Source organism: Telmatherina bonti, assembly GCF_933228915.1.
Source record: "Telmatherina bonti genome assembly, chromosome: 8".
In the NCBI taxonomy this organism is placed as follows: Eukaryota; Metazoa; Chordata; class Actinopteri; order Atheriniformes; family Telmatherinidae; genus Telmatherina; species Telmatherina bonti.
The window spans coordinates 33064715-33091979 of NC_136626.1; the positions used below are offsets into that span (position 1 = coordinate 33064715).

The 27265-nt window shown below is 40.6% G+C and overlaps 1 protein-coding gene across 1 annotated transcript in view; it reads left to right on the forward strand.

Moving 5' to 3' along the window:
- The window catches only part of oca2 (oculocutaneous albinism II), a gene marked incomplete at both ends in the record, with an annotated part of 83070 nt that overhangs the window by 32405 nt on the left and 23400 nt on the right, over positions 1–27265 (forward strand). The window contains 8 exons of the mRNA XM_079245397.1: positions 5948–6080; positions 11541–11688; positions 12003–12060; positions 12380–12488; positions 21132–21259; positions 21794–21853; positions 22563–22667; positions 25680–25773. Coding sequence (XP_079101523.1) covers positions 5948–6080; positions 11541–11688; positions 12003–12060; positions 12380–12488; positions 21132–21259; positions 21794–21853; positions 22563–22667; positions 25680–25773 — 835 coding nt within the window. The remainder of the gene's footprint in view (positions 1–5947; positions 6081–11540; positions 11689–12002; positions 12061–12379; positions 12489–21131; positions 21260–21793; positions 21854–22562; positions 22668–25679; positions 25774–27265) is intronic.

Genomic DNA, 27265 nt, shown 5'->3' on the forward strand with positions numbered 1-27265 from the left:
TCAATGCCTGAAGATGTGCACATGGCTGTGAATCCATCAGCAACCCTGCACCACTGTGCTCGATAGTTGATATGAATTGTTTGTACTGGTATTCTGAGTCTGGTTTTTACCAAACACGGTGCCAAATAATAGGATCAAACATCTGCACTCTGGTCTGCGAATGGCTAAAGGCTAATGGGCCTAATTCCCAAATATCTTCTTCCAGATCTTCCAAAATGTATTTTTAACTTGTACTCAAGATTCATGAACATGTTTGCAGACTTTTTGTCTGTTTGTATCTTCCCTCTCAGATTCATGAGTACAGTGTCTCTGTAAGTTAAAAGGACGTGCCCCGTGGCTCTCATTTGCAGGTAAATGCCTGAAAATGCCCATATAAGTTTGGGACTGATGGCTTGTGTGCACGTAACTAAAATAACAGACAAAGCCAAAAGAATGAATGAAAATAACTGATAAAGATATGTTCTGAAACTTGTTTGTCCATGTATTTGAAGTACAAACCAAAGTAAATATATTTCATAAATGTTTCCACTGTGAGATTCTTATCATATAAAAACTTTTATGTACAAACGGGTGATTATTTGCTCCTGAACTTGGATAGCAGCCTACAGTGTGGCCCCATGAAGGTATCGGGACAAACATCCTTGTGATAGGACGGCTGAAGGGGGAAGTGATAACAGGTTTAAGCTATTTCTGGAGACACGGCCTCGTGCTAGTTGCAGTTTTGCAATGCTGGTGCCTAAAGCGTTTACCAGGTGACCAGGACAATGGCATAATCATCTCTAAGCATGAGTAAAAAGTCAGTGTTTTAGGAAAAGACCCCATTTAGCAGTTGGATCTTGGTTCTGCCGGTGACTGATGAAATGATATTCCTACTATTAGGAGAACCGATCTGATGAGGTTGGTTTGGTTTGATGTGCATGTCGTAAAAAGAACAAAGTTCGTAAGAACGGTTGGAGAATGAAGCTTTTTGTTCCAGAAGTCTTGTTTTGTTCATGTGCATCTTTGCCAGTTTAATCTGTGCTACAATGTTCTTTTTAGAGAGAAGATGCTTTCAAACAAGTCATGTTGGTTCAGTCTTGTTCTAATAATGCTGTCAGGAACTTCAGCATTGAACATGTTACCTGAAGCCTGAGATGTAGCTTTTGGGGTTTTTGCTATGTCTCTGAGCATAGCACAGTTTGACAGTCTGACCTTTTCGGAGGGTTTTTTTTCGGACATCCACCATGCATACCAAGTTCTGTGTATCTGTGTTTGTGATTTAAACTTTGCACATGTGTAGCATTGTTACGTTGGAATTTTTCAGATTCACAGGTATTTTGCAAAGTGCGGCCAGCTGATCCTACGAACTTCTACCTGCGAACTTCCTATACCTTGGCCCTCCCGTTTAGCTGTACCTGTCTGTTTTGTGTGTCGCCGTGTAGGGGTAGGGTGTCTGATTCCTGCTAGGACGGAGGGAAAGCGGTGTGGCTACATACTCTTAAATGAAGATTTCTCCGAAGCACAATTAGGAAGGGGTGGGAAAATGGAATCGAAAACCAGGATTTTTTTTTTTGCTTCACAATTTTGAAATGGATTTTTTTATGTTAAAAAAATCAATTTTTTTTCCAAATAAATACAAATAATTCATGATAAAATTTTTGATCGTTTTAATTGTTTTTAATGATCTTTTTCCTTGTCTTCTTGGGCGTTATAGCAGCAGAATGATGGTCTGGCTACTCTGTTGTTTTTTCCTAGTAGACATCAAGAAAAGTGACGAGCAAAACAAAGTTTTATACATTTGTTTTTGTTTTTAATCTACAAAAATTAGCAATATCAAAGAAATGTGCAAATTGCAATTTAAATCGAATAGGTACCCAAAAAATCGGAATCGAATCGAATCCGAACAAAAGCACATCATCACAGCCCTACAGATTAGGCATCTTTCTTCTTCACTTGACTGTGTTTCATCTACTGTAACATCTGTGTGGTTTCACTCCGTCTAAGTGCTTCACCGTCCTGCAACAGCAGCTCGAGTTGCAGTGAGGCTCTTTGTGTTTATGTTGGGGCCAGCTGGAAGCCTTGTCTTTCGGACATGTTCCTGGATAAAGGAGACGTATCACTCCTGATGCAATAATGTGTGAAGTCGTGTAATTGAACGCTCAGCTCTTCTCCAGTGAATTATGACGTTCATCACATCTGGCTCAGACACTTAGGCTAAGAATGATGACAGCACCGCCTCCTGAAACATCACATTCTTGCTTTGATCAATTCATTGGCTTTCAGCTGAGTTGATATTTTAACATTTTTTCCAGAGAAAAGTTGTTTTGTAGGAACATTTAATCGAGTTTACAGGAAAGTTTGTTGCTTGTCTGAAAAGGCCACTGACTTATAGCTTCTTTTTTTATATCACTCCCTCTTTTGCCACTCAGAGGGGCGAACTGCCACGTCTCCAGAAGACATGACATTTTCCAATTGGCGTCATGTGGCACCTCTTCAGTGCATGTGACATTTTAGCCTTTGCAACTGCAGCTGTACGCAGTCTGAGCCCGCTTACAGTATCACCTACAACACCAGGTTTTCACGGCTGGCTGTCCAGTGTTCTTTTTTTTCTTTTGGCCCCGTTTCCGTGGTGACAGAGCCACAGAAACAAAGCAGTGGCACACTCATTCAGTCATGTCTGGCCTCCGATAAGCGCAGCTTCGGCGTGGATGCTTGGTTTGTTTATCTGCTGGTTTGTTTGCATGCTTGCTTGCTTGTGTCAAGGGGAATTGGAGGACTGTAGGCGAACAGTAAGGCATGGCAGTGAAGCATTTGTTTAAGGGGATTTCATCCCTCATCATAATGTCCTTGATTTTGATTGTTTCTGCTGTGCAAAATATCTGCCTGGTTTTATATGATTTTACTTGAGGAATCTTTTTGGATTCATGTCAACCAGTGTATTGATACTGGCCCAGACATTTAGACCGTCATAATTTATGTCTCTATAGCTCCCAATTTTGCTTTATTTTATAACTTCTATTCCAAAACAGTTGTAAAATGTAAACAAGAAACAAACTAAAAAAAAAACAAAAAACAAAAAAAAACCAGAATGTAATCTAATAGTTTACTAATCTCATAAACTCATTTTATTTCCAATAGAACATAAACAACATATCAGATGCTGAAACTGCGACATTTTACCATTTCATGGAAAATATGAGATAATTTTGAATCTATTTAGACAAATGTATCTTAAAAATGAAACAAGGCTGGAAAAGTAATTAGGACATACTTACAAAAACTGGAGGCGCATTTCACTACCGATCAGGTTAACTGGCAACAGGCCAGTAACATGACTAGGTATAAAAGGAGCACTTCAGAGGGGCAGAGTGTCTCAGATATTAATATGAATAGACATTCACAACTCGAAGACAGGCTGGGTCTTAAAGATGGGGTAGGTGATGCTGGAGCACCCTGTCTTGGCTCCTCCGCCTCTGGTTTTGCTCCTTGTGTGATCCAAGGCTTTCTTACCTTCGCCAAGGAGGTTATGTTTTTACCGGCGTTTATCTGTTTTTGTTCAAGATAACTCAAAAAGTTATGGATGGATTTCAATGAAATTATCAGGAGTTGTTGAAAATGTGAAAAAAAAGAACAGGTTTAATTTTGGTGGTGATCCGGATCACCGTTTGGATCCAAGAATTTCTTAAAGGCCTTGGTGAAGGTTTGCGCTCTCTGAGTGCAGCTTTTTCCACCAACAATTTTCTCTTTCTTGGCTGTTTAGCAGGAGGAGGTAAATAAACCGAGCCGGGTCGGGAAATCCTTCCTGCATTTTCTCAGCCATGTTTGCCTTGTGAGTTTCTTCTTCACTACTTTGTATTTTCATCCTAACATGCTGTTTATATGCAGGGTGTGGCTATCAGGTATGCGCTGCTGGAGAGGGAGGAGGGGAGCCGGGAGAAGAAGCTTACGACATATAAGAAATGAACAACTTCAATTTTGCCCGATGGTTTGGATTGGTCAGAGTTTTTACAGATTTACAGTAAACTGAGGGGTCTAACTATATTTCTTATTGTTCATGATAACAAAATGTATAGACTACTATCAGGACGAGGAACCAGTTCACCCAGAGTTAAAATAAATGTCTGAGCAAGATTACCAACTCCAGTTTTAAAGTTGTGCAATAATTTCAGGACAATTTTCTTCAAAATAAAATTGTGAAGACTTTGAGGATCCCATCGTCTACAGTGCATAATGCTACTAAATGTTTCAGAGTGTAAGAAGGAATCTCTGTGTGTATGGGACAAGGTCAAAGGTCGAAACTGGATGCTGGTGATCTAGTGGTCTCAGATAGTGCTGCAATAAAAACAGAGATGATTTTCTACTGGAAACCAGTGCATGGAAGATTCCAGAACTCCATCTGTGAACACAGTTCACCCTGAAATCCACACATGCAGGTTAAAGCTCCATCATAAAAAACAGCAGAAGGCATATGTGAACTATACATCGTCTCCTCTAAACCAGTTTTAAATTTGTCTCATTTACAACGATCTGAGGCAAAGTACTCTTTCAGGGAAGACCTTGCAGGTTCCACCATGCTGAACCACATCCTGCATCCATCACAGCAGCATGGTGGAACAGGAGAACTGGTCTGCTGCAGTCCACACCTTTCACCAGTACAAAACATCTGGAGCATCATGGAAGCAGGAATCCAGCAACAAGGTCCAGTAGAGCAGCTGGAATCCTGCATCAGACCAGAACGGGACAACATTCCTCTGGTTTCCTCACTTCCCAGATATTAAACATCTCCCTGGAACTACTTTTTATAGACGTGTTGCTGCCCTCAGCTTCACAATCAGCTCATATCATCTCATGTTTTCCACAAAAGGATCAAATGTCTGTTTCAACATCCAATATGTTGTTAAAGTTGCACTGGGTATAAAAAATGAGCTATTTTTTATCTCCATTTTATACAACGTCCAACTTTTGGGAAACATTATCTGTTGCAGCCTTTTGAAGATGATAACAGATATTTATTGAACTATAATTCTTCAGTTTTTGTTGCCCCTGTGGTGCAACTATTAATTACAACCTGCGAAAATACAAATGTGCAGGGGGTTCTGCACAAGCATCTACTTTCAACTCAGAAAGGTTGTTTCTTGCTCAGTGCACACTGACAGAGCAGCTCTCCATGGAGGCATGAGAGACTTGTTCTGTAAGTGAGGCAACGAAGTGACACAGTGATGAAATTAACTGTGTGGCATAAAAGAAACCTGCACATTCGATTTATTTCTTCATGTCAAACATTTCAAGTCAGGCGTAAAAAGGCTGATGTGTTCTCCAATATGCTTCATTTGATCTCCCCATTGCTCTTTTACCTATGATTATAGATCCTGCAGGGGTCTCTATCAACCATTATTCTCATTGAAGATATGTAGTTTTGTTCTTAATCTGATGCAATTGTTTCAAATGAAAGTAGAATGAATCAGCCAGCATCTGTAGATTTGAAGGTTTCTCTTTGTAAATACAGGCTGCATAGGTGATGTTGCACAAGGACACATTTCCAGTGATGTATCTGACAGAACCGCGTTCATCGTGAAGAGGCTGCTTTATGTTTTAGGGATGTTATTTCTTGCTCATGCAGGCAGTATATCTGCTACACCAAACTGCTGCTTGGGGAAAACCTTCAGGATACAGTCATGTGTGAAAATCACATTTTATTCATTACTCTAGGCAGCCTATGAATGAACAGTTTGTGGGGAGTGTCATAAGACTTAATAGTAACATATACAGCATTGTTTTTCTTCGAGAGCCAAAGCTAGTTATAGTGATATAGCACAACATTAAAACTGTATATTTATCAGAAGAACACACATCTCTCATTTTCAGCTCATTTTCTGTTAATGCTGTTAGTCTGGACTGAATTGGTCCCACTTGAGTACAATCTGAAGCAAAGTGAATGTCTAACAGATTAATCTTGTGTGTCTTTCAGGGGATTGATTTTGCCAGTTTCACAGGCTACATGTTCCTCGGCATATGCCTTGTCCTCTTCACCTCCTTTCCTTTCCTGCGGCTGCTCTACTGGAACAAAAAGCTTTACAACAAAGAATCAATTGAAATAGTTGGTAAGTGAGAACATTTAAAGGTACAGTGTGCAACTAATCTTGCTTTTTATTAGCAAAATACAAGTATTGCTTTGCTAAATATGTACTGTATGATCTGAGAGATTCCAGGGTGTATTGGTGAGGAGAGACCCGTAAACAAGCCAAGCCAGAAATCACAAGCAGAAAATTTGACTTTTTTTCTTTCTTTCACCATCCAAACCAGTCTTTGGGAAGGCTACAAGGATGCATCGCTTGTAGCCTTCGTTTGGAGCTAATCTGGAGCCAAACGAAGTGCGGATTTAATGGGTGGATTGGAAGGAGCCTTAAAATTGGGACAGCACTTGGGGTGTCACTGTGACATTTGCAGATGACGAATCCGCACTTCGAAGTGTGCACACCCTGAATTGGGACCGCTCTCTCTTCGCACCCGGCCACCTAGCTTCCCTTTTATCATGTAACCTAAGCAGCTGCACCTGTCACCTGGTGTGTGGGCTTCTGCGAAATGTGGTTTCCATACCAACCCCCATTTTAGACAAAAGCTGCTGCGTTGGGATGTATCAGCTGTTAAGTGCGTGACTTCTGATGATGTCACAATATTTTACCAAAGTCTAATCACAATCTCATCCAAATGAAAGTGTTCACGTAACTTAGAATGAGTTATTTATAACTACATATTTAGCTATTAGCAGTAGCTTGGTACCAATACATAGACGGCATGTCTTTCATTTATCAGCATCAGTACCGAAACAGAACTATGTATTGTTCTGTACCTCATCACCTGAAGAGACACTTCAGCTTGCGCAAAATGCTGACATTTCATGTTTGTGACTCTCTATGGCTTCGGTAGTGGTCATAATGTGATTAAACGGTGAGGCGCCAGAGAGCGTTACTCAGTTGTTCGCATTCAATAAGCGCATCGCTAGATGAGAGTAATTCTCACACACTTGGCCTTTAAGCTAAATCTGTTATTTCAAATCTTGATTAAAACATTTTTGTCTTTTCATTCATTCATTCATTCATCTTCCGAACCGCTTAGTGCAATGAAGGGTTGCGGGAAAGCGGGAGGCTTACCCAGCTGTCTTTTGGCGAAAGGCAGGGTACACCCTGGACAGGTTGCGAGTCCATCGCAGGGCCATTTTTGTCTTTTTTAAAATAATATATTTTGTCTTTTTGCCAGATTATTTTCTGCACAAGTACTGTGTCTGCTGCTGGAGACTGAATATCAAATGTAATTGTGCTAAAATAGAGCCAAAAACTTTGCTTGTAGCAATGCCTGGATTCAGAAAGTGCACTGACTCTTTAAAAAAGCAGCTTTTAGCATATTGCCTCTACAATGCCTTCAGCCTTTAAGTTTTAACATTTTCCTTTTATCCGTCTTAACTAACAATAATGTCCTCGATGTTCCACTCAAATCGCCAGACAGTCTTGTATTCGGATTTTGTGATTAGCTAAGAGAAGAGGACGTCACTTTGTTTGGTACCTCTTCATTAAAAGTAATCTCACGGCACCTTCAAAGATACAGTCCACTTCAGTCCAATCCTCCGTGGTCCAGTGATATAACCCAGTTAAAACAAATCCAATATATGATCCACATTCATCTAATTTATAAGTACTGTTTTCATATAAAGCCAATTTATATAATAAATTATGTAGCACCCATTCAGTCTCTCTTGCCTATGGGAGTAGCAGGTGCTTGGGTTAGTTTTAAATAAAGGTGGATACCAAGAAGGTGCACCTGAAAGTGGATTATTCCAAACTTAAAAGTAAACTAAGGTTATAGTAAAATGTTTCTCGCACAGATATGACCTGGGGATGATTTAAAGTTGAACAAACTGCCTGGCCTTTATTGAACAACCACCCAATTTTGTCGACAGGAACAGTAGGCAGAGCTAGTAAACATAGAAATTTAACCAGAAAATAAAACAAACAAACCAAATATTTGAGCTGGTTCAAAACCTACAATCTGCACAATAAAGTGTCTTTAACTCCCTGGTTTCTTATTTCTGTGTACCCGCATCAATACCATCAGTATTCACAGTCTTACACATGCAAATATAAACCAACGTTAAACCACATCAAACCAATTTAACCGTCTCTTATTTAACGGTCGTGGGTCCACACACACACACACACACACGCGCGCGCGCGTCCTGAACTCACGGATCCGAAGTCTCAGGAAAAAGCACGTTGCAGGCCTGTAAGTCTTGCAAAACATTGAGTGCGTTGAAATATTCTTTGCAAAACACTGAGTGCGTTGAGATATCCCTCGCAAAACATTGAGAGCGTTGAAACGTCCGACCGTGGAATGGCGAATCCGTGCGACGTCAGGCGGGTTGCGTTGTCCGCCATTAACTGCCTTCCCGCGCGCCTTTTTTCCTCCTTGAGACTCCTTTCCCGAACGTCTTCGCGCTGCTACGAGTCTGAATCCACGTCTTCCCACTCGTAAAACGTACGAGCTTCAGTCCCCTTTTCTCCCTCTCGCACACTTTAAGCAAGAAGGCTCTTTGTACCGCGTTAAACTCCACACGGCAAACTTTTTTTTTCGCTCATGTCTCTTCCCCCAGTCCGGTCTCTCCTCCACCCTCACCCTTCGCGCTCCTTGTTAGTCCCTCCCCCTCAGTTTGTTCACCAATCAAAAGGCACAAAGGTGAGTGACTACATCTCCGAACCAATAGAATTACGGATGAGGAAAACAACCCGGAAGTGACACCAGACTAAATACAAATTAAAAATTATTATTTTAACGAAATAATATTCTTAACTCTTCATGTCTGAATAAAATAACAACAATGAAAGACATTTATAACAAACGCATTTGTGTCTTTTTACAAATAAAGCAATAAAAAGTAAATAAACGTTTACTTTATGATGCTATAGTGACTAAATAAACTCAAATAGGTTTTACTTTAGCCCCTAATTACTACAGGGCTACAATTATATTTAGTTAGAAAAACAATAGTTTGTATCTTGTTTTTGATCTCCATGCTGAGCTGCACAGGGCGACAGTGGAGAGGAAAAACACCATCTAACAGGAAGGAAAACCTCCATTAGAACCATGACAGACATCCATCTGCCTTGGCCAGTTGGGACTGGAGAAGATAGCACAGAGGAGTCAATCAGTATGAAAACTATAACCCAGGGATACCTGCTAAGAAATGAAAGGAGAAACAATGAAATTACTCTCCTGTCATGTTTATACATGCGAGTAATGAGACCAGAGAGTTGCGCATCATGCAACGTTTCCCAGCAGCATTTTCCTTTGCCAGGATAGCGCAGAGGACTCAGTTACACTGGGCCGCAAATTCTGAAAAACTTCCCACCTTTTTTTTTTATTTGGTTTGCTTTCACACCACTCTTTATTGAAGTAAACCAACCCACGGGAACAAAGAAGAAAAAAAATCATGCTCATTGATTGGCCAGAACTGAAAACGATTCGCTCACTACAAATAAATAAGGAATTCATGTAATCTTTGAGATTTCTGTTTTTATTTTGGTGTTAAAACCTAATGAAGCTTTCACCAGAATCTCTCCAGTATGGTCTTCAGGAGAGGGAGCGAGTTCTGCGACATGTCATACATCACTTCTTCTCTGGTTCACTACGTGATCTGTTTGCTTGCACCAGACCAGCGTTGCCTTCTACGCAGACCAAAGTTGCCTCTTTATTCACCCTATAGTCCGAATGCAAATTCATACTTCCCTGAATGAAAATCCCTGGTGTCAAAATCCAGGCATCGAGGCCCGAATTCCGGCAGGTTTTGTTGTTTTCTTGTTTCCCTGCATCAAATGGATCCAACAATGTCTTGACATCCCATTCATTAATTTTAATCAGGTGTGTTGGTGCATGGAGACCTGCAGGATATTGGCCCTCGAGGACTGCAGTTTGACACCTGTGAACTAAACTGTCCATGCAAGTGGACTACCAAACAATACCAGCAATGAAGTGACGAGTCTATGGCAACAGAACTAAAGGGATGGTTAAGGGTCACCAAGTCAGCACTAACTAAAGTTTATTAAAAAGGAAAATTTGAGATAATGTCTGCTTCCCATACCCAAACTGGGATCTAGCTCCTCAGAGAGGGGCCTGATAACCCAAGCCTCTGCCTCTCAGTCTACTTTTAGAAACTCTAGTATCACCAGTAAACCTGCTGTCTGAGAGGTAAGTGCTCTGCCGGGAAAACCTGCGGCTATGAGATCTTTTTTTAAGTGCCTGATACAAGAGATGAGTTGTAAAAGTTAATTTACAGGTATCTTTAGGACATTTAATGGTTCTCACGAGATTAGACTAACTTCGGCATCATTAAATGCTTGGGGTAGAATGGTGCTTGCATCTTTTCTCAGCTCATCTCCCTCAACAGTCTGGTGACTCACCCGGTGTCCCAGACCCAGCACGGCTCATCTCAGAAAATCCCTTTACTATGATCCTCAGTTGGTAGCTTTGATTAGTTGGCTGTACATATATAACATGTGCTCACTGGACTCCCTTCCTCTCTAATTGTACCGCTTTATTGGTGGTTCTGATAATCTGGTTCCCCACACATCTTTTATGTAGTCCCTTAGCTATCCAGCAACAGAAAAGAAAATTATTCCACCATCTCTAAAGACATGGCACATGGTCTAAAAGCAGGGGAGGATCATTTAGAAGGAATTAAACCCACAGGGTGTGTTTTGTTTAGAGAACGACTTTGTCCTCCATCCCAGAAATCATTTGTTCTGCAGATCTCTGCATCTGAGGCCCTCAGGACTGAGATAATATGAGAAATAGCAAAACAAAAGTATTCCAGTTGAAGTTTTAACAATTTGTCTGAAGAGACAGTCACATGCTAGAGTCCTCACTCCTGGGGAGGATCTCACCAGGGGGGTCATTAAAATAGAGACCACTAAGCTGTCCAATGTTCACCTCCCTATATTCCCATTAGAGACTGGTTGCTTGGAACTGTTCTTTCACACAGAGCTCCAAACAAATTTAGGAAATCGTTGGCGATCACTGCGGCGACCGTTCGATGCAGGCCTGACTGTCCGTCTGTAAATCCCACGCTGCGGGGCTTCCTCTCTCTGACCAACCTGGCATATAGCATGAGGCTAAATCAGCTCAACCCCCCTGCCACTCCTGGTAATTGTGCATATTTGCTCACAGGAATGTTTTTACTTTGCTAGTTAGATCCTATTAAGGTCACCTAGCAACCTCCTATAAAAAGAATGGCTCCAACAGCTATCCACACAAGGGTCCGGCGCCCTCAGGCTTTATCTCTGCTTCAGCATTGGCTGTTCCTGAGCTGGTCAATGTGCCCATCTCCCAGCTGCATTAGTTCCTCTGCGGGGGCTCACAGTATGTTGACCACCAGTGTCAGGATATCCTCTCAGCTGTAGGGCGTTTTACATCGATAAAGCTCTGTAACATAAATGCAGCACATTTGCTTGGTAACAACATCTGTCTTTGCATTTGAAGTGTGCCGAACAGGTGTGTTTGTCGTGTTTCTGCAGAACTCAAGCACGAGATTCTGGTTTGGAGGCAAACAGCTCAGCGTATTAATCCTGCCAGCCGAGAGGAGACAGCGGTGAAATGCCTTCTGATGCAAAAAGTGCTCAACTTGGAAAATCTGCTTCGCAAGATGATGAAAACTTTCCAAAGGTTAAGCCAAAAACCCTGTAATTTTATCCCCTTGTACAGACACATATTTCTCTGTTGTTAATGGCTCTTTCCTTTTATTACTCTTTTAAGCTCTGTACTCATGATTAAGATATCAGATACAGGTTAATGAGATAATGGAAACAGTAAGTATTACTGTCACATCTGGAAGGAGGGAAAATGGTTTATGACTAATGCAAGCTAACATGCAGTATTATGTCATAACCCAACAGGCACTGTTTTCTTGAGAATGTCTCCTGCTCATTAACCTTCAGACAAGTGGAGTTAATGACAAATTTCAATGTTTTGTGTGACAGGCAAATTTCTCAAGAGGATAAGAACTGGGAACAAAACATTCAAGAGCTGCAAAAGAAGGTAAGCTTTGATTCCTCGTATCAGACATTTTCTTTCATCACAGCAGAAGGGTGCATTGATGGCATTGAAGTAATGACGTTGGGTGTGTCTTTTAAGGCTCACTTAAGACAATTGCTATCAGTTATATCAATAAAATCCCCCACTCCAAATTCACACTAACACACATATGTATACACACACACACACACACACACACACACACACACACACATATATATATATATATATATATATATATATATATATATATATATATATATATATATATATATATATATATATATATATATGTATATAAAATATTTTTTTGCTTCCACAGCACAGAATAACTGACAAGGTTCTCCTGGTGAAATGTGCCTCTGTCCTTGGTGTGGTGATCTTCATGTTCTTTCTCAACTCCTTTGTTCCCAACATTCATCTTGATCTCGGTAAGTAGATCTCAGCCTCATCAAAGCTTCTCCAAATCTTTCAGTTTGATATCTCTTTTTTCCCCGGTAGAGAGGTTTGTGGAAATCAAGCTTGGCTTTCTACATGAGCTGGGAGGTTTAGATACCACTGATACATTTTTATCTGTTTGGGCCAATTACCCACAGTCATATCCAGAATTCTGGCACTGAAAATGACTCATTGTAATATTTACATTTGGACTGGAAACTCAGTCTTTTTGGGTTGCAACATTATTTTGTTTGAAGCCATTTCTTTAGTTTAACTTTGCAAAGATGTGCCAAGACAGATGCAGGACGGCAGAGGAAGTGCTGCCAATATCAGTTTAATAAATTAAAGAATGGAACGGTGAAGCATCAGGAACTGACAAACAAACACGAAGAACCAGCAAGTGAAAGCAGAAACCAAGGGGAATAAATACTGGAAATCAATTAGAAAGAAGTGTAATTGATAAGTTAAATGAGTCGGGAAACAAGAACAAAATACACACAAAAAGTCCAAACCAAGACAGCTCCTCTGTGTTCACATGGCTATGATGGACCATACCAAGATATATAGCAAACTGTATGCTATTATCAAAGTTATTCTAACTTTGTTGGGTCTTTTTCCATGTTTGCATATAAATATGAAGTTATTCACAGTGTTTATTATGGAATGGTGGCATTAAGAGGATGTTATGTAATACGATTCTGTAGAACCCAACATCCCAACAACACAGACCCCGATGCCAGCATCGGTCTAGTCCTATGAAAAACTATGAAAATGAGGTAGTTTTTGCTGGAAAGCGGAGAGGAACGTCCAGAACAGTGGTATTCAACTTGGTCCTAAGAGATCTGCAATCCAGCAGGTTTTCTATGTATCCTTGCTCCAACACAGCTGACTTAAATTAATGAGTCTTTGTGCAGAACCTGATTGGCTGTTTGAGGCATTTAATTTGATCCAGGTGTGTTCAAGCAGAAATACAAGGGAAACCTGCCAGATTGCGACCCTCGTAGGACCGTGTTGAATACCCCTGGTACAGAACAAACACACTGTGTCTGTGTGTTTATGTGTGGACATATTTTGGGGTGTTGGGGGTGATTATAGATCGGGTCTTTAGCTTTAGCTTGGCAGTCCTGTGTTTATAGTACTAACCAACAACCCAGTTTTATGGCTCCTAAATGTAAAGCATCAGTCCAATTCTGTTGATTTTACAAACTGTGTTTAGCTGTATTTCTATGAAGTTAGTTTTGGACCACTAGCAGAAACCAGAGGCGTCGTTGGCCATTTCTGAAATCTGATTGGACACCCTAGATGCCGGCTCAGGTAATTGACAAATCACTGGAGGAGGTATGAAAAGTCTCTCCAGATGTACTCCGATCACCAGTATCACCATACCAGTTTGATGTAAGTTTTAAATTGGTTACCAAATTAGTCATCCTTTAAAAATATTGACATTTGTCTACATGTTCCTTTAAGATATTTTGTCCCTGTTCAAGTACTTATGTAAGGCTGTTAACCAGATGTTAGCATGAAGGTATGTAGCAATGCTGATCTAGCTATATACTAGCACCTAGTGATTTTTAAGATAATATGGGAAACCATGCCATGTTTAGTTTTCAGTGAGTGTATTAAGAGAGTACCCATTAACTCAAACAAGGCTTTCATATTGGAGCTAAAAATAACTATAAAGATGCTTAAAGAGTACCTCAGTATCGATGTTACGTGGCGCTACATCTACATTATCCGATTTAACTTAAACAGGAGGCTAGCAAGGCTGCTAGTTAATTTTAACATGGCTATAGCATGAATATGTGGAGAAATATAGCTCGGAACCAGACTTAATTTGTATAGGAATATTTAAGAATAGAGACAAGGGTGAGATATTTTGTATTTTTTTTTGCAAAGATCAAGGATCCAGATGTTAGCAGCCATGATAGCTCATAACATGGAGCTAGTCACACAAGTCATTGTGGTCAGACACAAGGATCCAGTTTAACTCCACCACCCGTAAACCAGGACTGTTAGGGAGTCCACTGATCCCCACCACTAACAAACCTTTTTTTTTTTTTTTTAACTTGTTGCAAATATTTCCACTTGATATTCCATGTTATTCATGTAATATGTTTTATTTCTCATGTCTGTAATGTGACCACAGTTGTCACAACAGTGTATGTGAGTGTGTGTAAGAGAGAGGAACACATTCATTTCTTTTTTTAGGACATAAAATCCAGCTGGAGTTAAGTTTGTAGAAGTAAAATAAATGTTTAGCGCTGTACAAAATGTTCTTTTTTAAATTTCACCACTCAGACTTCTGTACTAGTGGCTTTTTTCTGGGAAAGTTTGAGGGTGAAAGGAAGTTTATTTTACTCAGAGGAATATTGGTGAAGATGTGCTGAGTTTTTTTTTTTTTTTTTTTTTTAAATCTTGGGTGAATGAATCAAGTTAAATAAATGGGCGCTAAATAAATATTATTGGTATGATTATTATTCATTTATTATCCGACCCGCATAATTCGATTAAGGATCGCGGGGATGCAAGATCCTATCCCAGCAGTCTTTAGGTACATCCTGGACAGGTCGCAAATCCATCACAGCGGCAACCTCTGGCAGTTAAAAGTGAAGCCTATGCGGAAGTGCAAAAAATTGCAGTTCCTCCCTCATCTGCTAGGGGCTCCAAAACAGAGCAAATCCTCATAGACTCCCATGTTAAAAAGACCAACTTCACAGCAGAAATAAACATGTTTACAGCCTGGTACAAAAATCCATTTTCGGTTTAATAGGTCAGGTTTACCTTCATGACAACAGTGGGGGGAATGAATTTTTTTTTAACTCCTTGTTTGACAGTAAATTAATCTCGAAATTCAGCATATTTAGGGGCGTGTCTTTTTGATTGACAACTATCAGATCTCCCGCCTCAAGTAAGAAGAACGTAGAACAACCGAGGTTTTTAGCCAGTTAACAACGTGACTTAGCTTTAGCTCACTTACCTCCGTTAGCTGGTTAGCTCCTGTTATCTCCAGGTTAGCTCGGTTAGCTCTTAGCTACAGGCAGCTTGGAGTTCACTCTATGTCAATCATCCACCATGAAGCCCACAGCCCCTCTCTCAGCTCCACCTCTTTGCCCATGTTTGTATTTTCTGGGAGAGACGACATCCATGCCCCTGCCAAGATGGCGATGGTAGGAACCGCACACCGAGCTTCAATTTAGCTCTTCAGAAACCTACGGGTGACGTCACGGAGGCTCCGTTTGTCTCTTTTTATGCTGTCAATGGTGCCAACACAAAGAGAAATACAACCACTCACACTCACTCCTATGGGCAATTTAGAGTAACCAATTCACCTAACATGCATGTCTTTGGATGGGGGGAGGAAGCCAGACTGGTGACCCATCCAGGGTGTACCTGCCTCTCATCCATTGATTGCTGGGGTCGGCTCCAGCTTCCTGCGACCCTAAATTGGACTAAGTGGTTAGGAAAATGGATGGCTATTAATCACCAATAGGACCAATGGGAATATTTTTCTCTTAATAGAGAATTAAAATGTAAAATGTTTCCAGTATATTGTTGATAATTAATTATAATCTTTTACTGCAATTAATTTTTCTGCTTCTGTCAGATCTTCAAACCTTTTTTGTAGTTGTTCCACTGATGAACCCTTTTAATTACTCTATCAAAAACATGACTTAACATACAAATGCTTCTTAAATCCTGACTTTGATCCATTTTTCTCTTGTCTTTAAGAAAAATGATTGTTTTGGTGGATGTCTCCTTTCTTTAGATCATTTATTCAGACTTTTTTTCTTTGTTTGCCTTCTTCTCATTTCTGTAAGATCAGCTCTTGTTTCATGTTTGACACAAAACAGCAGCATCCCAATTAAATGAATGAAGAATGACAATTAAAAAAAAATCAATTTTGGGCTCAATACTTCAGATATGAGCGAGCAGGACTTGCAAAAGTTTCAAGGGTTCTTGTGGTGGCGGGAGTTATGGAAATGATGTATTTCTCCTCATCCCATCCTGGTAATGTTGCTGCGTTGCTTACCTGTCAGCGTGTGGTTTAGTTGAGGGTTATATCTCATCTGTCTGACACTTCTGACTGCTGCGTCTCTTGTGTGCACTCTGCAGATGACCTTACCGGCATCTCATTAGTTTAGATTGCCGTCTACATGCACCTCCCTGTGAGTTTACTCAGTCACCAGGCACGCTCAGTTAATTACAGGCAACACTCAGGTTACCTCTCTGTGACATTTATTAAATGGGACTGACCCCACAGCAGCATGTTTTCTGTCCCGCCGGAGGGAGAGGCGCCTGTTCAAACACGACGCTCATTAATGTATGCAGGTCGTAGTCAGGGTTGACTGCAGCTGCAAGCGAAGTCTGCTCATTCACAGGCAGTTTAAAAACTCAGCCTCATTAAAAATTCATTAACTTCACATGCTATGATTTAATTGCAGTTTGATTATTGCCCAGTCATTTGTTTCCTCTTCTGTGTCGGCAGCTTGGTGACTTACTGTGTAAGTGAAGATTAAACTATTTTCATTCATCAGAATGCATCCAATGAAAGGCTTCTAAAATCTCCTAAAGTTGGTTGGATTCTTTCTAAAATCTTAAAGCATAAATCTCTTTATCGGCAGCATTTTACTTGCATCTTTGTTCGATACTTTCCCCTGAACATTTGTTGAACTCGATGTTGCCGTCTCATCTGATAGATGAACGCATCATGAACTGTTCAAACTTGCCTGAAAGCTATTTTTAATTGGAGAAACATTCAGGTTTGATGTCTGCTGTTTGCCTCTGGTTGCGCACATTCAGGCAATTTGTGACTCAAGTGAGGAAATCAATAGTGTAATCTAAATTTATATCCCAGAAGAACCTTGCAAATGTTTAAGATGAGAAAGTTCAACACGTTTTTACCTTTATTTCCTTCACATAAATAAATCATTTGATGTATTGGCTAAGACTGGCTTCCACAAATTGCTCCAGTGTTGATCAGTGAGAGAGAACCATGGTGTCGAGCAGGTTGAAGAGCATGTTGTGTATTTTTTTAATCCAATGCTGACCTTCTTTCTGCAGTAACGCCTCAGCTCGTTTGAACTGAGAAATGTTATCGAACTCTGCAGGATGGTCTCAAATCTCACCCCACAGAAAAGTGTGAATGACTCTGCCTCCACACCCACATCTGCAGAGCTGAAGCTTGTTGTAGCTGTTTCAACAGACATCCTTCTATTCATATGACTTCCTGCCAAAACCACTGATCATCTAAGTACCAGACAGTATAAAAAAACAATTTCTCTAATTACCCAACATAATTTTACATGAATTGTATGTATTAAAGCCTGGCTTTAATATGGTAATAAGAAAACACTCTTAAATGTGAAGTTGCCTTTAATTTCAATTGATTTGAAGATCATTCTGCATGTTTGTAGCTTATTATGAATTCATGTTTTTTGTATGACAGCTTTATTGATAAGACTTTGATTGGCTTAGTTTCCAGACATGGTAATCAGATGGTATTGGCAGAGAGATGCAGTTGATTAGTTGGTGAATGTGACATTTTATTGCCATCATGAGTTAATCACTTAAAATTCTCAAATTTTTGCTTAAAGCAAGTTTTTCTCTATGGATAAAATACTTGTGAACAGATATTTTACTGGATGTAGCAGGACCATTTGTTGCAGTATTATCTGCTGATGGAGTACATTGTGGCATTTTGGATAAGTTCCATTGGTGGCTGGTCTGAAACAAGATCTTTACTGAATCTTAACTGTGGCCTGGAATTGTGTGCAGCATTCAGATCTCAGGAATCTTAGTTTTCCAAAGGTGTATAACCTGTAGGTACTTTGAAGGTATGCATCCATCCATCCATCCATCCGTCCATCCGTCCATCTATCCATCCATCCATGCATCCATGTATCCATCCATCCGTCCATCCATCTATCATCCGTCCATCCATCCATCCATGCATCCATGTATCCATCCATCCATCTATCATCCGTCCATCCATCCGTCTATCCATCCATCCATCAATTCATCTGTCCATCCATCCATCCTTCCATCCATCCATGCATCCATGTATCCATCCATCCATCCATCCATTCTTCCATTCATCCATCCATCCATCCATCCATACATCCATACGTCAGGTTTCGGGGGAAGCTGCCTAAGCAGGGAAGCCCAGACTTCCCTCTCCCATCCACTTTCACATGCTTGGTAGGGGGTCCCCAGGTATTATCAGGCCAGTCAAGAGACTTAAGCATGTCCTGGGTCTTCCATGAACTTCTTGCCAGAGGGACTTGCCCAGAACATCTCACCAGTGCTCACCATCTGGCTCCTCTCCATGCAGAGGAGCAGCGGCTCTACTCTGGGCCCCTCCTGGATCACCGGTATCTCTAAGGAATAGCCGGGCCATCCAGCTGAGAAAACTCATTCCAGCTGCTTGTATCTGCAACCTTGTCTTTCCCACCCACAGCTTATGACCCTTGGTGAGGGTAGGAACATAGATCGACCAGTAAATAGAGAGCTTTGCCTTCTTGCTCAGCTCCTTCTTCACCACAACAGATTGATGCAGAGTCTACATCACTGATCCATCTGACGACCTCATGAACCAAACACTGAGATTGATACGGCGAGATACTCCTCTACTCGGAGTAGGACCTCAGTCCCGCCCTGGAGAGGACACTTCACTGCGCTCTGTCTGAGGAGCAGTTTATTGAAGTTTTGGGCTTGTGTTTTAACTACAACAGGTTTTAAACAGTTTTTCTACACAAGCATTGCCTTTTCTGGTATAAAGATTTATTCCAGAATATCCAGTTTGATCTGTTTTGACTTACTAAACATGACATCAGCAGGTAAATGTACACTATGTTTAAAATGCATTTCTGATGAATACTCTTAACTTTGTTTTGCTTAATCATTCATTCATTATCCAAACCGTTTAGTCCGATGAAGCTGGAGCCTATCCCAGCAGTCTTTGGGCAAAAGGCAGGGTACACCCTGGACAGCTCGCCAGTCCATCGTAGGGCCACACAAACAAAAAACCACTCACACTTACGGGTGAGTGTGTATTTAGATTTAGAGTAATCAACCCAACATGGACAGTTGGAGAAAGCCAGAGTACCCAGAGAGAACCCACGCATGCACAGGGAGAACATGCAAACTCCACTTCTCCACTGTCCAAATGTCACCCCAAACAAGGATCAAACCAGCAACCTTCTTACTGTGATGCCACAGTGCTAACCACTATGCCACCACGCAGCCATTTTGCTTAATCAGCACAAGTAATTAATATAATTGTACAATTTAAAACAGTAGCTGAAAGGCTTCCATTAAGTGAAGTACCTTATTCCTCTGTCCTCTATACCTTATTTACTCTCAGAGATCTAACAAGACTGAGCTTTAATAATTAACTAACAGTAGCCCAAATACATCAAGGTGACAAAACTTGTTTTTATTTAGTTTAATTGACAAATTTTCTAGGAAAATTAAAGCTCGATAAAGTGGAAATTCTTTCCATTATTATGTTCACTTAACTAGTTATTTTTTTGAGCGCATCATAGTGAGCTGGAAACCTCAGTTGTGAAGGGTGGGATCCCAGTTTGGGAATGTCCATAACAAAAGCTACCGTACTTGTTCTGAGGTTCACAAACTTTATCTTGCATCTCCCGAACTATCCTGTAAACACCATGCGAAGCTACAATCCAGTTTTGATGTATTCTCACCAGCCTTTGTGTGCCCAGTCTTCCCTCTGTTGCTCACTTTTTTCATGTCCTTCCTCGCTCGTCCCTCCTCACTAATTCCCTTGAGTTGTGAAACTATTTCCTCAGAGGTCTGAGCCAAGGCAATTACCGGTGCTCACCTGTTTAATCACATTTTCTCCGAGTGGTTGAACACTCATGTCTCTCTCAGAAACACTTTCACTCTGGATATCAGCAGGCTTGACACAACTTTTGGTCTTCAGACAGAACATGCCGGAACGACATTTTTGTGTTGATAAAGGTTTTGTGAAAACGTATTAAAGCCATAAGAACCCAGCGTGACATACATGAAACATCCAGTTTCTGAGACGTTTGGGATTTCTTTATGGTACAAACTGTGCTCAGATTCTTGTGGAATACAATCAAATTTTGGTCTTCTGCCCCTTAATGGACAACAGAAAGCAGAAGATTACACACACAACATTTTTAACATATTACATGATAATAATTTATACAATTTTAGGTACTTTTTTAATTTAACAAATAAACAAATAAAGATCAAAATTTGCATTTATCTGATCATTTGTTCATGGGTTGTGTCTTTCTGGGTTAATCCATCACTGCCAGCAAGTTAAACTTGATTTAAATATATTTTTATTGGTGAAAATTTAGAATTTTATTTTCATCTCATTATTGTTGTTTTGGCTAAGTATTGATGGATTATTGGAGATAATTTTACCTGCTTTCTTTAATAAGACTCAGACAGTTTTTACTGAACATAGACCAGGTAAAACTTCAGTTTAAAACAATCAATGCTCCTTTGTGATGCAAATAATTTGCTTCCTTGTATCTAAATGGGAAAATGTGCTGCGTGGACTCGGCGTGTGTTGGCTGAACAGGTTTTGTAGCTGTAAAAGGAAAGTGTATGATGGCGTTCTCCTTCATCTCTCTCAGGTTGGATTGCTATCCTGGGTGCACTTTGGCTCTTGGTTCTGGCTGACGTCCAGGATTTTGAGATCATTCTGCACCGGGTGGAGTGGGCCACGCTGCTGTTCTTCGCTGCCCTCTTTGTTTTGATGGAGGTATTTAGCAGACAGACCTTGTTTCTGGCATTTATGGAAAGACTGTGTGTATTTGTGTTTGGGTTGAACCCAAAACAGCAGAAAACAAAAACATGAAGCCAAACAACTGCAGCTGTCTTGGTTTCAGCACACGGATCCAGGTCTGGGGTAAAGTTTTACCCTGCTTGGGGCGAGATCTGTTGAAAATGACTGAAATTCAGTTGGGCTGGAAGCTTACACTGTTAAAAGTAATTACTTATTTCTTTCCCATGAGCCGTCCAGTAAAAGGTCAGAGAGAGGAATGGGACTTGAGCACAATGAGGGCTTGTTTCGTTCCTCTGATTATTCGGCCTGGATGTGGGCACAACTGTTTGTGGGAAGCATTAAATTCTGTCTTATGCATAAAGGAGACTGTAAATAGATTTGTCTTTGTCTTTTTAATAAGCACTACTTAAAAACCAAAGATGCTTTTCATCTTCTGGTCCCCACCTGCGAGTAATTCTGTATATTTATTTATTTTTGGTTATTATTGATTTCCTCCTGTTCATTTTTCAGGCTTTAGCCCAGCTGCAGCTTATCGACTACATCGGGGAGCAGACAGCGTTGCTTATAAAAGTGAGTTTTTCCCTTTGATTTTCAGCCATCATCCTTCAGGCCTTCATGCAGCTGATAAAATTGATAATTGTGCACAGGTGACATGATATTGCATTCCATGCATATTGATCCTTTAGGCCCTGCAGAGCTCTGTATTCTATTATTTTGTTTACGTCTGAATTCTGCCAGTGGTTGAAGGGGTCTTAGGTAATTTCCAGCCATATTCTTGCCGCCGCGCACCACACAGGCGAGTCCTCTCTTATAGAAGAATTGCAGCAGTAATAGGTACGTCAGCTTATGTTTAGGCAGCAGTCCTGTGAAAGTCTAATAATCACACATGACAGGTGGCGTGCTGATCAGGATCCTGGACTCGCTCTGTGCCTTCAAACAAAAGTAAACATATCGGTTAGAACAGCATGGCCGCCCTGTTGATGCAGCTGGACGGCAAGGTGAAAAGGGGAGATATTGTTCCCTTTAACCTGATCATGACTGCTTGGGATGAGATCAAGAGGGTTCAAACTACGTCATGTGGAGAACCGGCAGGGCTTTCAAGATAAAACCGAGACCCACCACCTGTGGTCCTGTCAGTAAACAGCTTCATCTTCTCATCCTGATGAGACACTGATTTATATAAAACACACCAAATACGACCAGCTCAGGTAGAGATTGTGTATTTAAATATCAATAAAAAATGGCGGTGATGTCTTATTGTGATTATCTGCCCTCCCAGGCGGTGCCAGAAGATCAACGCTTGGCTATAGCCATTATCTTAGTGATGTGGGTTTCAGCTTTGGCTTCCTCTCTCATTGACAACATCCCCTTCACCGCCACCATGGTAAGAGCTCTTACTGTAATAAACTGATGCAAAATCACAGCAATTTATTCATGATTACTAAGCAATAAGGCAGTTAAATGATCACAGTTTTTAATCAAAGCTCACAAATGAATTATTCATAATTAAATATTATTCCCAACTATGCCTGAAATATGCAAAAATGCTTGTTTTTACTGTGTTGTGTCAACAGAAAGAACAAGCCAGTGCAAATATTTAATGTTAACTGGCCTTGACTGTGAAAAACATCAGATGTCTAAAAGTCAGTAAATGCAACATGTAATGTACAGTACAGTACTCTTATGTGCTGTTCTGTACCATCTCTATGGTTGTAGATTTGTGGTTCCCAACCTGGGAATAGATATCCTTAATGTTTTGATTGTTCAGAGCCACGACAACAGAAAAGGTCTCTAACAACTATAGACCTTCTCTGACCTCTTTTACATCCCAGATTATTGAGATAGTTGTGTTGCTGCTTAATGACTTTTATAAGAAAGTGGAAATCTTGATAAACCTCAGTCAGGCTTCAGGCCTCATCTCAGTGTTCTGGTCAAGTATCAGTCCTGGTTCTGCTGGATCTCAGTGCTGTGTTTGATGCTGTAGATCACAGAATCCTGTTACACAGGCTGGAAAACTGGGTTGGACTTTCTAAAGTGGTCCTTTACTGGTTCAGGTCCTGTTTAGAAGGCAGAATTATTTTGTTACAATTGGCAGATATGGATCTGAGGGAATGGCCCTGACCTGTGGAGTCCCACAGAGGTCAGTCCTTGGACCTCTTCTGTTCAACTTGTATATGGAGACGATACACAACTTTATGTGTCTTTGGCATTAGATGAGTCCAGTCCAATAGACTTACTGTCTGAGTTTGGAGCAAATAAACTCCTGGATGAGAATTTTCTACTTTAAATGAAGACAAAACAGAGATTATTCTGTTTGGTAGAAAAGAGAGATGGTCAGCGTCGGTAAACATCTGGAGAGTCAGATTCTTAAATCCACTGGCAGAGATCTAAACCCTGCAGTGTTGATGGACTCAGTTCTGACTTCCAGCAGCAACATCAAAGCTTTTTACCATAAGAGTCAACAGAATGAAAAGTTTATTCTCCCAGTAAGACCAGTAGAAACTCCTCCATGCATTCATCTCCAGTAGAATGGATTACTGGAATAGTCTTTTAACAGGACTTCCTTAAAAGAGCATCAAACATCTGCAGCTCATCCAGATGCTGCTGCTAGAGCTTTAACCAGGAATAAGAGATCTGAACACATCACACCAGTTTCACGTCTTTACACTGGTTTCCGGTTTATACTGGTTTCCAGTCAGTCACAAGATAGATTTTAAAACCCTGCTGATGGTTTACAGAATCCCAGAATGGTTTAGAACCAGAATCCATCTGAGAAATGTTCAGAGAACAAAAACCAAACAGAGACCTGAGATCCAAACACTCAGGTCAGCTGGTCCAGACAAGAGTCCAGACCAGTTTCCATGCCAGATTCTAGACCAGATTCCAGACCAGAGTTCAGACCAGATTCCAGACCATAGTTCAGACCAGATTCCAGACCAGAGTTCAGACCAGATTCTAGACCAGAATCCAGACCAGATTCTAGACCAGATTCCAGACCAGATTCCAGACCAGAGTTCAGACCAGATTCCAGGCCAGATTTCAGACCAGATTCTAGACCAGAATCCAGACCAGATTCCAGACTAGATTTCAGACCAGAGTTCAGACCAGATTCCAGACCAGAGTTCAGACCAGATTCTAGACCAGATTCCAGACCAGATTCCAGACCAGAGTTCAGACCAGATTCCAGGCCAGATTTCAGACCAGATTCCAGACCAGATTCCAGACCAGAGTTCAGACCAGATTCCAGACCAGATTCTAGACCAGATTCCAGACCAGATTCCAGACCAGATTCCAGACCAGATTCCAGACCAGAGTTCAGACCAGATTCTAGACCAGATTCCAGACCAGATTCCAGACCAGAGTTCAGACCAGATTCCAGGCCAGATTCCAGACCAGATTCCAGACCAGATTCCAGACCAGAGTTCAGACCAGATTCCAGACCAGAGTTCAGACCAGATTCTAGACCAGAATCCAGACCAGATTCCAGACTAGATTCCAGACCAGACTACAGACCAGGCTACAGACCATGCGCCTGCATGAAATCTGCATGATAACTTAACTGATCTTCCTTTAAATTATTTTAATATAATTTATGATTTTTGCTATTTGTTGTGTTTTATTCTTCTTTCGACCGTCTGTAAAGCTTTTAATGTTTCATATCAAACACTTTGACTTGTCCGTTACGTGAAAGATGCTGTAAAAATTAACCTGACTCACCTGAACCATGAACCAGATGCATCTCAGTGTTTCTGTTTCATAAACATCTTAGCAGCTGTGTGTGTTTTCTTAAAGGTAAATGACCTGTAAAGAAATCAATGCTTCAAAGCTGCGATCAATCAAAATGACAGACACAGAAAAAGCGCTAGCCTGTTTGCAGAACTGGAGACTGCTGTGTGTAATTACACCATCAGATTTCTGACTTGTCAGTCTGCAGATTTCAGGACGTCCTTTTGTCTGATAGTTTCTCCCATTTTTACACGCCCACGCAAGCCTCGTTCCACCTGAAAAAAAGGGATTTCAAAGCACGTCAGCTCTCAATTCAGTGCACAACTGATAAAAACATGCTTTTTCTGACTGTCACAATAGACAGAGGCTGAAAAACAGAGATTTGGGTTTTTTTATTCAGAGCAGAAATTGTGTTCAGAGAGTAAATAATGAACAAATTATTACAAAAGCTCTTTCCTTTATTTGTCAAAACCTCTGTGAGATGACATACTATCACAATGTCAAATGATCCAGTCTGCACAAATGGTCTTTAAACAATAAATCAGCTACAGTTTAGATCAGGATTCCTTAGTAGAGAGGCTGTTTAAAATGCTTCACACAGAAAATATGGCGACTGAGTGCTTCAGTTGTGCTTTCTCAGTGGTTTCCAATCTGTCACTGGTGCTTCCAGATTCCAGTTCTCATCAACCTGAGTCAGGACGCTGATGTCAACCTGCCAGTAAAGCCTCTCATCTTTGCTTTGGCCATGGGAGCCTGTCTCGGCGGTAAGTCCTGATTCCTACACACTTTATTATAACTACACAGATTTCCAGATGATTCTGCAGGAGGGATTTCAGCCAATGAAACATTTGGGTTTTAGTTGATGTGAGTGTTTGCTGTTTCAGCTGATGTGTGTGTTATTTTTCCATCTGTTTAGATCACAACGACCTCAGACAGGTTTGATCTTTAGTTTCCAGGTTGTTCTACTTCAATAAAATCCCTAAAAACTCTTCTCTTCTAAGCGCTCCTCTCATGATCCCCTCACCAACATAGACAGACAGACAGACATTTTCCAAGAGACCCGACTGGACAGGAGCTGGTGATTTCATACTTGCCGAACTCTTATCCAGAACATAACCTGCTCTGAATCAGGTTAGCCGTTTAGCATGAGTTAGCTGGATGATCCAATTAGTATTCTTAACTCCTAAAACAGTCCATGCAGGAATGTAAAAAATGAAAACATAATAGAAAAGCAAAAAACCAAACCCAGGATCAAATGCTAAAACGCTGATAGTTTCAGTGTGACAGGGATACAACCCGATGAGAGGTGAACCAGCAGGTTAACCCTGAAGTTACCTGGGTAAGAGAAAATGCAGCGTCGACTCGTAGTACAGACTTCTGGAAACAACATTTTTTGTAGTTCTAGAAAAATGCTCTCCTTTGAAATGCAAAAACTACAAAAGTTGAACATTTCCGTTCTTTGTAAGCTTTATATTGATTTAAAACCATTATAAGGAACTGGAAAAGCACTTGGAGAGCACAAAGCTCTGCCAAGGCCCACAGATCTCCCCACGTTGTAATTATTTGTTTTACTTCCTATGGAGAAAATTCCAAATGCCAACTATTTTTTCATATCCTGGATCATAGTATCCGGAATGATTCCTTTGCCTTGATATGTCTTCGATATATTTTACAGCCTGTTTGAAGGTTGTCCTGTATTTTCTTCCTCCAAACATTTTTGTTGGAGCTACGTGCACAAATGTTGAAAATGGCTCTATTTAACAATGTCAAAGAATCCTTTAAAAATGTTCCTGGATCCAAACTGTGATCCAGATCGCCACAAAAATTAAATCAGTTCTTCCTTTTCACATTTCCAACAACTCCTGAAAATTTCATGAATATCCGTCCAGATAAAGAACAAACAGATAAAGACAAACAGAAACAGAAACAAATACACAACGGCAGTAAAAACACAACCTTGGCGAAGGTGATCATCTGGAAGACTGGATTTTGACTGATTGGTTGTTTCTGTTTAGTAAAATCCAGATTTTTTAAACAACTTAACTCACACTGAAAGTTTAGGAGAAATGAAGAAAAGCAAGAGATGCAGAATTATTTAAAAATGAACAGCGAGCCTCCAGACTTCCCTACAAACACCAGAAATTTCTATTGATCTTTATCTGCAAGGTGAGGATCTTCATCATTGTCCTCTGGCAGATAGAGACATTCTGCTGTCGGTGGCGGCCACAGTTTTCCAAAGCTGCGCCGCTCCTCGGG